The sequence below is a fragment of the Muntiacus reevesi genome, chromosome 8 (genome assembly GCF_963930625.1).
Source record: "Muntiacus reevesi chromosome 8, mMunRee1.1, whole genome shotgun sequence".
NCBI lineage: Eukaryota > Metazoa > Chordata > Mammalia > Artiodactyla > Cervidae > Muntiacus > Muntiacus reevesi.
The window spans coordinates 73,181,255-73,196,505 of record NC_089256.1 but is presented as its reverse complement, the minus strand read 5'-3'; the positions used below and the strand labels follow the sequence as shown (position 1 = coordinate 73,196,505).

Below are 15,251 nucleotides of genomic sequence, written 5' to 3'. Positions count from 1 at the left end.
TACAAGTTTTACCACCATGATTACACAATAAAAGAGCTAAAACTTCTCTTCACAAAAACAATATTTCATCTGATAAATGAAAAGGGCATAATGGAATTAGAATATCACTATTTTACAACCTCTGATAAATTAGTGGATTTAAGCACCAATGGCTGCTAACATAAAAAGAAAATAACCAACTAAGATTTATCTCTTGATTAGAGTAACACAACATCACCTAAGGAGTAATCGTGCCTAAAACAAAGCAAAACAATAAAAGGCCAAACTAAATCTGATCAAGCATCTAGTTCCAGTTACCAATTTACAGGAAATTAAGAGGACTGAGGAACAAACATGTTACATGATGGGGATACAATCAACAAAACCTAGGATAAAAAACTCCAAAGGGTAAACGGCTCATTTGCTTCAACAAATATATATAATGAAAGAAGAAGAGATGGAAGGGAAATCTGTAGGTTTCATAACATTTAAAAAGGTCTACCAACAAATTGCAATGAATGCAACTTATCTGGACACTAATTTTTTTTAAAAAGCTGTTGAAAATTTTTAGAACAATCTAGAGTCTAGGATATTTGCTGACATCAAGGAAATGTGGTTGACGTTTTTTAAGGATGATGATAGTATTGTGGTTATGTGAAAAAATAATTATATTTTAGAGAAGCATACTGAAGTATCAATACTAAAGATAAAATGATATGATGATAGTCTCTTCTACAAATGAGGCTGGGTCAACTGGATATCCACATGTAAAAGAATAATGTTGAATCCTTACCTCATATCACATATAAAAATTATCTTGGAATGAATCAACGATGTAAACATAAGAACTAGAACTGTAAAACTCTTAGGAGAGAACATGGGGTAAATTTTCACCACCATGGACTAGGCAATGCTTTCTTAACTTTGACACTGAAAGCACAAACAACAACAACAACAAAAATAAATAAAAGGAGAGAAATTGGATTTCATCGACATTAAAAATTTTGTGCATCAAAAGACACTATCAAGAGGGTGAAATGACAACTCATAGAATGGACAACACATGTGCAAATCACATATCTAATAAGGGTCTAGTATTCAGAATATATAAAGAACACTTACAACTCAACAAGAAAAATATAAACAACACAATTGAAAAAGGGGTGAAACACCTGAACAGGCATTTCTCCAAAGAAGATATACAAATGACTAACAATCATATGAAAAGATGCTCAACGTCAACAATCTTTAGGAAAATGCAAGTCAAAACCACAACGAGATACTACTTCACACCCTTTAGGATGACTATAATTTAAATAGAAAAAAAAGTATAACAGAAAATAATGTGTTGGCAAGAGCGTGAAGAAATTAGAACTCTCCTACATGGTTGGAGAAAATGTAAACTGTGGCAAACAGTTATATGGTTCCTCAGTAAGTTAGAAGTACTATATATATATATATATATATATATATATATATATATATATATATATATATATATATACACATATATAAAAGAAATAGTATATGATCTAGCAATTTCACTTCTAGGTATATACCTACCCCTCAAAATTGAAAACATGTATTTAAACAAAAACTTGCATATGAATGCTCAAAGCAGCACTGTTCACAATATACAAAATGTGGAAATAACCAAACTGTCCATCATCACAGATGAATAAATAAAATGCAGTATATCCATACAATAGAGTATTATTCAGATATGAAAAGGAAAAAAGTATTGATGCATGATACAATGTGGATGAATCTTGAAAACATCATGATATTAATAACTGAAAGAAGCCAGAAGAAGAAAGCTATACGTTGTATGAATCCACTTACATGAAATATCCAGAATTGGCAAATCCACAGAAAATGAAAGCAGATTAGTGGTTTTTTCAGGGGGAGGAAAGAATGGGAGCTGCAGCCTAAGGGATAGAGAGTTTCTTTCTGGGGTGATAAAGTTTTGGAACTAGACAGGGGTGATGGCTGCACAACATTGTGTACTTAATCCCACTGTTATACACTTTAAAATTATTAAAATGGCAAATTTCATGCTATATGTATTTTACCAGACTTCTTCTTTTTGAAAAAAAGATGATGAAATTTGTTTCAAAATAACAGAAGGGAGGAAGTAGATGGGTACATAGATGGGGCAGGATTGACAATTGGTTGAGATTGTTGGGGCTAGTTTGGGGCACATTATACTGTTTTGTCCACTTTTGTGTATTTGGGGGATTCTCTATAAATACAAAGTTAAAGAAAATTCTATGTATGTAAATTGTGTTTCAACAGCAGCAGGATGTACCAAAGAAACAAAGAAACTTCTCTTCTCCTTGGGTAGAGATAGAAGAACATTTTCTCAAGTGAGCAAAACATGTTTGTGTTCCTTTTCCAAATCCCATTTTGAAAAGCAAGTGACCATACCTCCTACAAGTGCATCCACTGCTCCTGCACCCGCTGGAGAAAATGCCCCAGCGTCGAGCTCTATTAGGCCACGTAATTACAGTTCCCAAGGCAAGCAGTGGAAGCCCACTGACTCCAGTCTTTCAAAATTAGATTGGACAGAATACTTTCAAATATTCAGTGGGAAACAATCCTGCTCTAGCCAGGCACTAATGTCAGTGATTTCTATAATTTGCTTCTCCATTCAGCTCCAGCTGAAGGCTGCTAAGTTCTTTTCAACTCACTATGGAACAAAATGATTGTTAAATTATGTAATGGGATTTTTTCTTTTTTAAAAAAAGAAAGAAAGAAAGAAAGAAACCAGCATTTGCTAGCAGTCAGTTCCTGCAGCCTCACAGCAACACTGATAATTACTGCCACTGCGCAGTGGGGACCCTCCCTCACCACAAGTAACCTCATCACATTAATAAACAGCAACAGGGCTCGACATGCCAAGCCCAGCAGCGATAAGTCAATAACTTCACATCTTGCAAAGCAAGAAATAATGCATCATTAATATTTTCCCTGAAAGAAAGTCCTCAAAGAATTGACACTGGGGCAACAATACTTGCTAACATTTACTGAGAATCTACCATGTGCCAGGCACTGGCCTGAATGGTTTGCACTTACTGTTTCATTCATTCTGTTTCCCCTCAATTCTCTTTTATTTATTTACTTGGAAATGAAGCTTAGTTTTGGTCCCCAGCCTTATTTATGGTATATATACTCATTAAGTAACTAGAGCAGGGTTGAAAGCATCATACTTTCTCAAGTACTAGCTATATGACCTTGGGCATGTTCCCTAACTCCACTGGGCTCAGTACTCCACATTCACCACTATAAAAACAAAAGCATCAGCCTTACATAGCTGATGGGAACACTGTCTTACAGAATATAAAGCCTCTGGTAGCCAGAATTCTCAAATTCTATTATTTATCCATTCTTTGGTCTGTTTGCATTTATTAAAAAAAAATTCCAGCTGGGAAGACAGCATTAATAGCTTCCCAAGATCGACTTCACTTGGATGGTTAGGAAATGACTAAAAGGTCACCTATAAAGGGAATGGGCCACGTGTGTTTCTAAAACTTCTATTAATGAGAGAGGACCAAGGATGCAGCTCTTTTTCTTCAAGCGTGTATCACACAGCAAGAGGACACGTAGGTGCATCCCAGGACACTGGAGCTTTTTATTTGGCAGGTTGGAAGACGGTGGGAGAGGTTTAAAAAGAATCTCACATTTGAAATTCTCACTCACTATCCCCTACATAACTGGGTCAGAAAATGAAAATACACACGCATGTCACTTGGGAAGAAAGGAGGAAGGTTAAGTTGAAGGGGAACACAGAACTGCGCTCAGGCACGATGGGGGCTGGGCCGGGGCCCTACCTGGAACCGTGTCAAGGAGAAGATATTTAAAAAGCAGCACGGTGTGTGTAGGGCAACCCAGTTATTAGGGAAAAGGTTGCTTGTGTTGTTGAACGTGGGATGCTATTTCTATCTAAATCAAAATGATAAAAATTTTAAAACAAAGAGTTCTAGCATATTTCACAATTTGCATGGTTGTTTATCACTTTATTATTATTATTATTTTTTGGTCTGATGAGCAGGAGGTTTCCTCTCAAAGCTTGTGGGGAAAGGAGATTGTTTTCTTTTAATGCCCTCCTGTGCATTCCTCCTCCTTCAGGACAGTACAGAAGACAAGGATCTCTGGCCTCAGCTGATCCCAGACGGAGTTTCCGAAGCACTATCTCAGCCCTCCCTGAGGTCAGCCCCTAACCGGGAGGGGCACGGCTTTGGAATCAGCAGATGTGGTCACTTCTAACTTACCCTTTCCAATCCTAGTCACCTCTGAAAGAATTTTAAAAGGTCTATTCTCAGAGCCAGCCTACGAGGCTTAGGATGATTTCTGGGGTCCCAAAGGTATTAACTCACTTGCTAGTGGATTGGTTTTATGTTCCTGTAGCAAGAAACAAAGTTTTAAGGTATTTTAAAATTGCAGGACTAGCCCAGAATGTCTTGACAGCAACATATTAACCCAAATGTCACTAGTCAGTCAGTCACAAGAAGAATGACCACTAACAGATTCCTTCCCTTTTATAGTAAAAGGGGGGATGAGAGATAGGACAGGAAGAGGAAGGAGCAGGGGGGTGAAGGGCGACCTAAAATGAAGGAAGTCTGCATCAAGGGCTTCCCTGGTGGCTCAGTGGTAAAGAATCCACCTACCAATGCAGGAGACGCAAGAGACCTGGGTTCGATCCCTGAACCGGGAAGATTCCCCTGGAGAAACAAATGGCGACCTATTCCAGTATTCCTGCCTGGGAAATCCCATGGACAGAGGAGCCTGGCAGGCTACAGTCCATGGGGTCACGAGAGAGTCAGACACGACTTAGTGACTAAACAACAACAACTGCACCAAGCGATTGCACAGACAATCTAAGAAAAGGAGAGGAAAGATAAACTTCTAAGAATTCACAAGTCTGCAAAGGATCAGCCTATTGACCTTGAAGGTCCAGAAACATCAGCAAGGCACAGGATATTTTTATCATGTGTAGCTGGGAATTAGCCACAGATCCCATCTGCATGATTTATGAAGGTGTAAACAAAACCCAAACTCAGTACTTTGTTACAGAACGCAGCTTCATTTGCCAAAGGTAGTTTAAGTCGCACACACACAAAAAATAGTGTGCACAGAGGTACAACAATTGCTGGGTATACATTTATCATTTCAATCAACTGATGGAAAGGTAAAGCAAACTGTTTTGCTATAAAGCAACAGCAAAACTGTTGGCAATTTCAAACTGGGAAACCAACTGAGAAACCTAAACAGGTTTTTGCACCTATTTTTAAACCAGCATGTATTTGGGGAAACAAAAACTCCTTTGGCTTCTGAATTATATTTTTAGACTTGAAAAGAGAATGCTTATAACTACAAATTCTAAGTGTTCCAAAGATAAAAAGATGAGCCCCAATGATGTGAAATCTCAGATTTTGTCAATAAAGGTTCTGGATATGCATTTTGAAAATAACAATCAGAGTTTGAACGTACCAAGCCAGCTGGTATTTTAAGCAACAAGAAACTTGACCAACTGACAGCTAGAAATGCTCTGTGGTCAACCATGTCTAAGGAGAGAGCAACCTCAGAGTTAGCATGGTAGCATTCAAGGAAAGAGAAGTTAGCTGCCTCCTGGATTTGGTACCTGGTGCTCAAATTTCTCAGAGAGCACGCAAGATCTTCTGAAGGGTATTTCCTATGAGGGGTAAATCATAACATGTCCATTTGAGCCTTGGATCAAAACAGACTAACCTCAAAGGCTATGTGAAATTTACAAGTCTGCCTCTTAGAAAGAATTTATGGGGAGTGAGAGGGGAGCAAGTTTTCAGAAAAGTTAACAACAGAAAAAGAAGAAAACAACACTGGCTCTAGAAGACTTAGGACTAACCACTAAGAAACTTGGTAGTTGAGAATTCTGAGAAGTGTAATGCAAATAGTAACATTGCCTTTGACTCAAAATTAATCTAGAATAGGAACCAGAAGGCTGTGTAGACCATTAACAAAGTAACTTTCTGCTAAGTTGATTCAGTCATGTGTGTGTCCAACTCTTTGGGGCCCTATGGACCATAACCTGCCAGGCTCCTCTGTCCATGAGATTCTCCAGATTGCTATGCCCTCCTCCAAGGGATCTTCCTGACCCAGGGATGGAACCCTAGTCTCTTATGTCTCCTGCATTGGCAGGTGGGTTCTTTACCACTAGCGCCACCTGGGAAGTCCAAAAAGAAGCTTAGCAGAGGATGGTAGCTGAGCAGAGAGAGTAACTCTGGGCATACATCAAGTCTACCTTTTGCTAAGGTAAAAAGCAGTTGAAGCACAGTTCAAATGAAATTCATTAGAATAAAAAAAGAAATCATTTTCACACTCTTGTCACTTAATCACCCATTAATTCATAAAAATGACTCCATTAAAGCTGAACTCAAGCTCAGTAGCACAGTATTAAATCAGGTGTAACTTTAGCTCTGTGTTTGCATTTAAGTAACTTATATCCTGTGTCTATAGCTCATGCAGTGGGGCAGCTCCAAGACTGGGAAACAGTGTACAATCACTATGCCTACTATTTATTCAGTCTTAAAATTTTCTACTCACGAATAATGAGACTCAGTTACTTCTCCAGACAAGTAACTCAGGTTGTCCATATGAAGAAAGGGAATTCTTTAGTAACAAAACTGCATGTGTCCTCAGTCACTCAGTCGTATCTGACTCTGCGATGCCGTGGACGGTAGCTGCCAGGCTCATCTGTCCATGGAATTCTCCAGGCAACGATGCTGGAGTGAGTCGCCACTTCCTTCTCCAGGGGAACTTCTCAACCCAGGGACGGAACCTGTGTCTCCCGCACTGGCAGGAGGGTTCTTTACCACTTGAGCCACCATCTTACTTGACCAACCTACGTTTTGGAAACTAATCAGAAATTTATTTCCTTTTATAAGATATCCTAGCCCTGTAATTGTTGTGATGGTATCAAAAGAGATGGCAAAATATGTGTGATTTTGCTTTCTAACTTGAGGAAATTTGCCCGTGTAGTAGACAGGTCTTGTCACTCCCAGTGTCTGAACGGCATGCAGCAAAGTGGAGGGCCTGTCTCCGCTGAGACGGAGCAGAATGAGATGCCCATGTTGTGTGTCAGGGCGCCTTGTTTCGGAGAGATTGGAATCTTTATTGAAAGAGCTCCCTTTTTTGATTTCCGGATCAGGCCCTGAGCAGTTGATAAGGGAGAATTACTTGGCCATTATCAGAAGTAGTTGTATGTCCACAAAGAGCTGGGACTAAACAAGAGTTTATCTCTGCGACAAGACTGATAGAATTCACACAGATTATAATTCAATCAGACACCTAAAACAGCACGTATATTGGCTGGTGGCATATGTGCAAACCTCTGGCCTCCAGCCACAGCACAGGAAATACCCTGGGGAATAGTTCCTGTGGTCTGAAAACTGGGAACAAATGTCAGAGTGCTACTCTTGGTTGCTACAGGCTCTGTCTCTATTTAATCCATGGTAATATTTTTAAAGAAATGTAATCCTAAAAGAATGCCATTAACCCAAAGAGTCAACTCTCTGTGACCTTTGTAATTATTTGCTAAAACACTCCCAAAAGGTTCAAAGTGTATTTCTAAGACTTAAAAAATACCATCTTCGTAGCAGCAGCTAACAGGTCTCGCTATCCTCTCAGAAAGCTGGAGAAACTGAAAATTTTCATGGGGAATTTCATGGGAAATTTTCATGAATGAAAATGAATGGTGAACTCAAAAATACATTTGTTTAGGGACTTCCCTGGCGGCCCAGTGGTTAAGACTCCATACTCCCACTGCAGGGGGCTAAGATCCTGCATGGTGTGGGCTGCAGGCCCCCGCCAAAATACACGTTTAAACACAAAGCTTCAGTACTACTTGGAACACCAACCTTTGACCTATTTTTTGCAACTTCTGAAACTATTTTTCACAAATAAAAGGAGAAGAATGTAGGGTTCCGGGGTTTGATTCTAGCATCAGGCAGCTTGAGGTTAGCTAAGACACTGGCTTCATCACCCAGTAGCTGTGAATCGTCAAGCAAACTTCTTAAGTTCTCTGAGCCTAATTTCCTCATCTGTAGTAAAGTGGGGATAATGAGAATATTTATTTTGTAGAGTAGTTATGAAGATATAGTGAAATAATATGACAATGCAAACAAATACAGTACTCTGCCAAAGTTAAGCAGGTGATAAACATTACTTGCCATTGTTGTTAGCACAGAATGCCTGTGGTTTAATGAGTCAGAGGCCTTGGACCCAGTACACACTATTATATTCTATAACCAACTTTGCATCAATATTGTGATCTGGTACTAATTTCCCAACTATTATGTTTCTGCTCTGCCTTTAATTTTCTAAGTTCCTCCTTAAAATTTCTTATCACACAGAACAACTAGAAAAAGAAATGATGCTCTTGTACCTATGAGATATTTCGTAGCTTTGTATTTTTATCCTCAGTGACACAGAAGCTAATGGACTAGCTAGTGGGGACAGTCAGAACAGTCCTCTACACGGACACAAAAGGACATCTGACAAAAAGGGAGGTCCTCTGCTTCCAAGCAGGATGTGGGGCCTGAAACTACTGTGTTTTGCCACCAGCATCTGATTGCAGGTGGGAAAGATGGAATGTGAAGGCAGGGGTCCTCCCCATGTGGCCCGTGATCACTAATTACAAATGCCCTTTTATGGACTTCAGGAAGGGGACTGGCTTGCTCTAACAGTCTCCTCCCTGGTCCTTCCTGTTTCTCCTCTGGCCCCCATCTGGCCTACTCTCAACCCAGCAACCAGAGGGACTCCTTCACCCTGTGAGTCCGATTCTCTCCCCAACCCCCTTCAAAACCCTCAAGTGGCTCCCACCTCACTCAGAGGAAAAGCCAACATCCTGCCAATGCCCTATAAGCCCTTGCCTGATCTGGCCCCATCTCCCACATCTTTTTGTCAATTGGCCTTGTTGATAATCCTGAAAACACCAGGCCTGGAATGCTCAAAGTTATCTACAAGGGGGTTCCCCTGGCCACTGCAGCCCCTACCTGCATCCTCATTAGCCTTTCCTTGCTCTTCTAGGCATATGCACTTGCAGCTTTTCAAACAGTTTTATGACTTAATATGATTGTGGTCTGTAGCAAGAATGTACACTTCATGCAACTAGGGGCTTCCATCAGTTTTGTTCACTGATGTTTCTTATCTTAAGTGTCTAGAAGAGTGCCTCATGCCTAGCAAGTGCTTGATATGTATTTGTTGGATGAATGAATGAGTGGGTGATTAGATGAACACATACACACGCAAGCTCCTGGTTCCTAGCCACCACAGCCATCTCCAAGACAAGAGCAATGGGCCAGGGTGAGAACTGGAAGCAGTGACTCATTTCTAGAGCATCAAACCTCCTGTTTGTGCTCTGCAAGATGCAAACAGGCTTGCTGCTTTCTCCCACTGCCAATCTGAAAATGGACTGCAAATTTTGCTCATTTAAAACAACAACAACTTGCAATGTCTTTCACAGGCCAAGCTACATTGTCATATTTCGGGATGTCGGCATTCTTATTCTGTGTCCATCTGTTAATGAGCTCGGAGGCTCTGAGAAAGAAATAAGCTTCACTGGGATCCAGTAAAATAAACGACAACTAATTTTTTTCCAGCTTAAAAAAAATCTCAGTTTCAAGAAAAAAAGTAAAAAACAAGTCAAGCCCTGTTTGACCACTCCTCTCCTTCCTCAACCAATGATTTATAATATATATGCCCAAATTTTAATCTTAATAGCTCAGCCTAACAAGAAAACTACCTGGTCTGGCCCATCTCACACAAGGAATGATGTTAACAGCTAGGTGTGACTCATCTGGAAATAGTTGTGCTACCTCAGGTGATAAACTGGAGGTGATTCCAAAGCTATATTAACACTTTCTTTTAATCTGGAGCCATAGTTCTAACCAAACTAAAAAATGCTTCTGCAGACAGTATCAAAACAGCTATCATTCTCCTCTTGTCCTCTGCTGCAGCTTATGGCACGGCAGGAGTCCTTGCTAAAATGCTAGATTCTTGGCAGTATAGAAGTCCTCTGGGAACATAGAGATATTCACACTCATGCCATCTCATCACATCCTCCTGAACCTACTGGCCACAGGGAAGCTGAACTCTCAAAAGTACCTGTAGCAATGATCAGTTTGAACCAATAAAAATAATAAAATAGTAGCAACCAAGTGTGTACCAATCATGTTGCTTTCATTCATAAGACAACTATTTTGTCAGCATCACATGCCCAGCTCCTTCCTGGTGTTTAAGACACTGAGATGCAAAAGACACATTCCTTGTCCTCAGAACTTGTCTTTGTAAGGAACAAAGATAACCCAATGAGAAGCAATTAAAAACGACATGGTGGCTCAGTGGTGGGGAATCCACCTGACAATGTAGGAGACAAGGGTTCAATCCCTGACCGAGAAGATCCCACATGCCTTAGAGTAATTAAGCCCGAGTGCCACAACTGTTGAGCCTGTGTTCCAGAGCCTGGGAGCTTCAGCTACCGAGCCCGAGAGCTCTGAAGCCTCAGGCTTCAGAGCAACAAGCAACAAGAAAAGCCACCACAAAAGGAAGTACTCACACTCAACGAGGGAGTAGCCCCTGCTCATTGCCACTAGAAAAAAGTCTGCACAGCAATGAAGACTCAGCACAGCCAAAAATAAATAAATATATGTTTTTAAAGAGACATGAAAAACAGTTTCAGAAATTAAACTACTGAAATTACCACCCAGAAACAAACACCCTCAATGTTATTGGTGCTCACTATTCTAGACATCCCCATCATGTTACTATATGTGTACATATTGGTCCTTTTTCTTTCTTTTTTTTTTTTGAAAAAAAATGAGAATGTGCTATATCTAATCATAGCCTCTAAAAAGACTCTAAAATATCTTTACCATAATTGGTCATGTTCATCCATTTGTAAACAAAGATCTACATCATTTTAATTGGTTGAGTATTGTCCCTTAATGGATTTACTTAAGTGATTCCCTATTGGCTAGCATCTACAATGCATATATTTTTCTGTAGTTAAATTTAGGATACATTCCTGTATGTGAAAATACTGAGTCAAAAGTAAGGCATTTCCTTTGGGCGATTAAATACATATATAGATATATCTGTGTGTGTGTGTTTTCCAACTGTCTTTAAGTAAAGTTATACCAACGTTCATTTCTATAAGCAGAGGGTGTGACTGTCCATCCTGAGTATATCATTTAAAAAAAACCTTTGCCAGTCTACTGGATAAGAAGTGGTATCTAATTCTTGTTTTCTTTTGTATTTATATTGTTAGTAAGATTACACCTTAAAAACATCTTTATTGGTAGTTGATATTTCTTATTTTTTAAATTGCCACCTTATCTTAACTCAGTCTTTCCATTAATCATTTTACTTATTTTCTTAATGATTTATAAAAACTCTTCATCTCTAAAGGCTACTAAACTCCTTGTCATCAAGTGTTTAAGCAAAAATACAGGTTTTTTCACCCCCCAAAATGAAGATAATAATGTCTACCTCAAAGAGCTGGAATAAATGATAGAATTCATAAAAAGAAAATAATGTGGTGGGCATTCTCTGGCAGTCCAGCAGTTAGGACTTGGTTCTTCAATGCCAAGGCTCAGGTCAATCCCTGCCTGGGGAACTGAGATCCTGCAAGCCAAGTGGCACAGCAAATAAATAAATGTAAATATGTGTGTGTGTGTGTGTGTGTGTGTGTGTGTGTATACATATATATATATATTATAGCATGGTACCTAAAGTATAATAAAAATTCAATAAAGGTAGTCATTTTATGGGGAAAAAGAGAGCTTAACAACTAGCTTTAGGGATGGTCCACATTAAGTGATAGAAGAAAGACAGGTATTCAAGGAAATGAGAGAAAACGTTGCAAACACAATGTTGTGGAAATCATGGAATAAAGGATTTCAAGGAAAAAGTACCTAATCAAACTCAGTAATTAGAATAGAGAAATGAATCATTCAGTCTTGGTTGTTTTTTAAGTAAGAAAAGCAAATGTGGACAGTCCTACATACCCAAAGTTGGTCATCCATGCCTGGTGGGTTCTTTTTTATAAAAGCACCATAGTATGTAGCTATATTCCGGTGATGAGAGTATTTCTTCAACATGTTAATTTCTTGTTTGATTTCTTCCTCTTCATCCTGTGTTAGAACCATAAATATTCTGTCATGAAAATCCATTGTCTTTAGTAGGATTCTATTTTTCATCACCATCTATATCAACTATGCAAACACTTGAGTTTTTTCTTCTATGGTAACAAACAAGCATTATTATCATACTACTTGACTTTGTCTCTTGACTACAAAGAAAAAATTTACAAGACAACACATTGGTAGCTGAAAGGGGTCTTCTGTTTGTATAGCAAACCAATATAGTATGCAACCTGAGAGTAAAAAAAATTCCTCATCTTTTCACCTGGAAGAGATCAAGGTAGACTTGCTATTGAGATAAAACTCACTCTAGGCCTCTGGGAAATCTGTCTATCAAGTACCTATCACTGATCATACTTGGTTCAAGGAAGACTAAGAAAAGTGAAAAGAAAAAAAAATACAGGCTCTTCAATTTAAATTTTGTTAGGTTCATTTTCTTTGAAGTCTCCTCTTATTGAAGTCCCCAGTGGAAGATTATGAAAGTCAGATGGGAAAGGAAGCAAGGGTAAGTTCTCTCGATCTGAGGATGTTCACAAAGCAAGAGTACCCATCTCACCTTCAGGAAAGTACACATGAAAAGAGAGGGGACGTGTGGTAGTGGCACAGATGTGAAAAGAAAGAACCCCCCGACAGAGTAAGTTTCGGAATCCAGATTTCATTCATTTTGAGTTTCAATTCGGAGTCCACTAACTTGAGCCTTTTTTTTTAGAAGACCTGGCATCACTAATGAAGGGTGTGCGTGTTCTCCTGTAATTTTATTTTGATGTGTACACATCAATTGGACTTTTAAACAGTATTTTATTTTTGAGGTTGGTGGAAAAACTTCTGAGCCCAGGATGATTGTTTTAGATGCAGCAGTAAGAATCTCTGAGTGTAAGATTTTTACATCACCATTACCTGAATTCTTGCCTCCTCCAGCTACTCAATCTCAACAATGCTGGGCCCTTCTGTAGTCTCCCACGAGTGTCTTCTTTCCTCTTCCTCTTCACACTATTTCTACTCATTATTCCTGACTGAGTTTAATGGATACTCCTGAGGGATGTCTTCTCCAATTCTGTCGGGTAATGTCAAGTCTACCCGCTATATCTTGTCCACCCCCAAAGCTGCACATTTGTTGGTATTGGAATAGAGGTAAAGGTCATCCTGAGTCATAATTGCCCTTGTTCTTGACTCTCTTCTCCATGGACTGTAAGTTCTCTTGCCTTCAAGTATCAGTTCCAGAGCCCCCTCCCCAATAAAGCTCTCTGATCTGCCTGACATGCTTCTAGTCCCATAAATGATCGCGGATCTCTTCCCTCGCAGCACCTACCAGAACTGCAATCCACATTTATCTATTTAAACATTTGACTGAAGCCTCTCTTCCCTATCAATCCATAAAAACTATAAACAAAGAGACCCTTCCTGCTTTAGCTCTTTATAATATCCTAGCATCAAGCAAAATGCCTGTGAATAAATATTAATAAAAAAGTGAACACCTATAAAATGTCCAACCACTTACAGTAGCCTTCCTTATAGCTTGAAAGGAATTGGTAACAATAAGAGGAGTGGTGAAATGCTGACACTTTCTGACCACACAAAAAATCAGTTTTCCTAAAAAGTGATGGAGATTTGCAAACCTAGGAGAATGAGGCATGCTACATATCACATGGCCTATCCAAGTCAAAGAGTAGGTAATCTCAAAATAGAATGTGTGCTTGGGATGCTGAGCTAAGAAGCAGCACGTGGCCTTAACAATGGAAAGGAGTAGAGGAGTGAAGGGCTGGAAAGGAGGCTGGGGGACGGGATAGCACACTGCTGACCCAAGAAATCTTCCCTGTGGCCATCAAAAACTGCCTACGTCTTCACCACAGGTATAAGGAGAGAATGACCTTCACAGTCCTTCAACTTGCTGCAGTGTCCTGCAGCAGACCTCAGAATGTCTGAGGATCATGCATATTAGCTATTTTAAATCCACCACGTGGGGCCAAATAATCATGGATGAATGTAGGATGGGAGCAGATGTACTTTAGGGAAGCCTAGATACAAGGGGAGAAAACAAACCTGAGGGTTTCCGGGGTGACCTGGCAACTGCTTTCAACTAAAGGGACAAGTAAATGAGACAGTAAAACATCAATCACTTTCCAGCAGCAGTGGGGCAGGCTCAGCCTGGGTCATTCTTAGTGAGAAGCTGGGCTCGTTCTACAAGTATTTGCTGCCTGTCTCCTAGGTTCTCCACAGGACGGTGACTGACATGGGAGAAGGAGAAAAGTGCCTAAAAAAGCTTACCATATCATTAAGAAAATAAGAACTTATGAAACAGTTAAATAGCAATGTAATTCCGTATATAATTAAATCCGAAATAAATAGTACTGGGAGGCCAGAATGAAATCAGCACATCCTCTATTGCTTTGCAAAGGTAAACTGAGGCAACATGATAATGAAGAAGGCGTATGCATTGAGTCAAGAAAATGAGTCGGGGGGCAGGTGGGGTACATGTCCAGTTTGGGCCCCACTTCTTTCTGGCTGTATGGTCCCAGGAAAGTAACCTACATTTTAGAGTCTAATTTTTCTCATTTATATGGAGATATAGATTTTACAATAGTATTATTATATGTCCCAATCTTTTGTGAAAATTAAATGAAGATGTGAAAGTTATAAAATGTAATAGAAAATGAATGTTATTATTAATCTTCTCAACCAAAAAATAAATAACAAGAGTAAGAGGTCAGGAATATAAGTAACATGAATTTAAGGTTTAAATTGCACTGTTTGCAAACACAATTAAAGAACCACCATGGGTCATGGTTATGTAGCTCTAATATAGAACCTTGAGCTTGATCTTTTATTACCTCCTAAGTGAGCAGGCAATTTATCAGGCCTTCGGGGCTATTTATCCAGATTTCTAGTTTAGGGCATTGATGGCCATAAGTTATGCAGTGAAACTGAAAGGGAGGCACTTCTTGTGACTATAAGAACTCATTTAACCCCTTCACAAGCAGTCTGACCTCTTACAACATGGCCTATTGAAGAAGATGGGTTACGAAGTTTTCAAAAGGACAGACAGAATTGAGGCTAGAATTAGATTACAAAGCTATAAGAAGCTTTTCTTCTATT

At 39.4% G+C, this 15,251-nt stretch overlaps 1 protein-coding gene across 2 annotated transcripts in view; it reads right to left on the bottom strand.

Moving 5' to 3' along the window:
- TNIK (TRAF2 and NCK interacting kinase) overlaps positions 1-15,251 on the bottom strand; it is a 391,768-nt gene that overhangs the window by 136,051 nt on the left and 240,466 nt on the right. For both annotated transcript variants that reach the window (XM_065943139.1, XM_065943140.1), the window contains exon 4: positions 12,024-12,149. In XM_065943139.1, the coding sequence (XP_065799211.1) occupies positions 12,024-12,149 (126 nt within the window). The remainder of the gene's footprint in view (positions 1-12,023; positions 12,150-15,251) is intronic.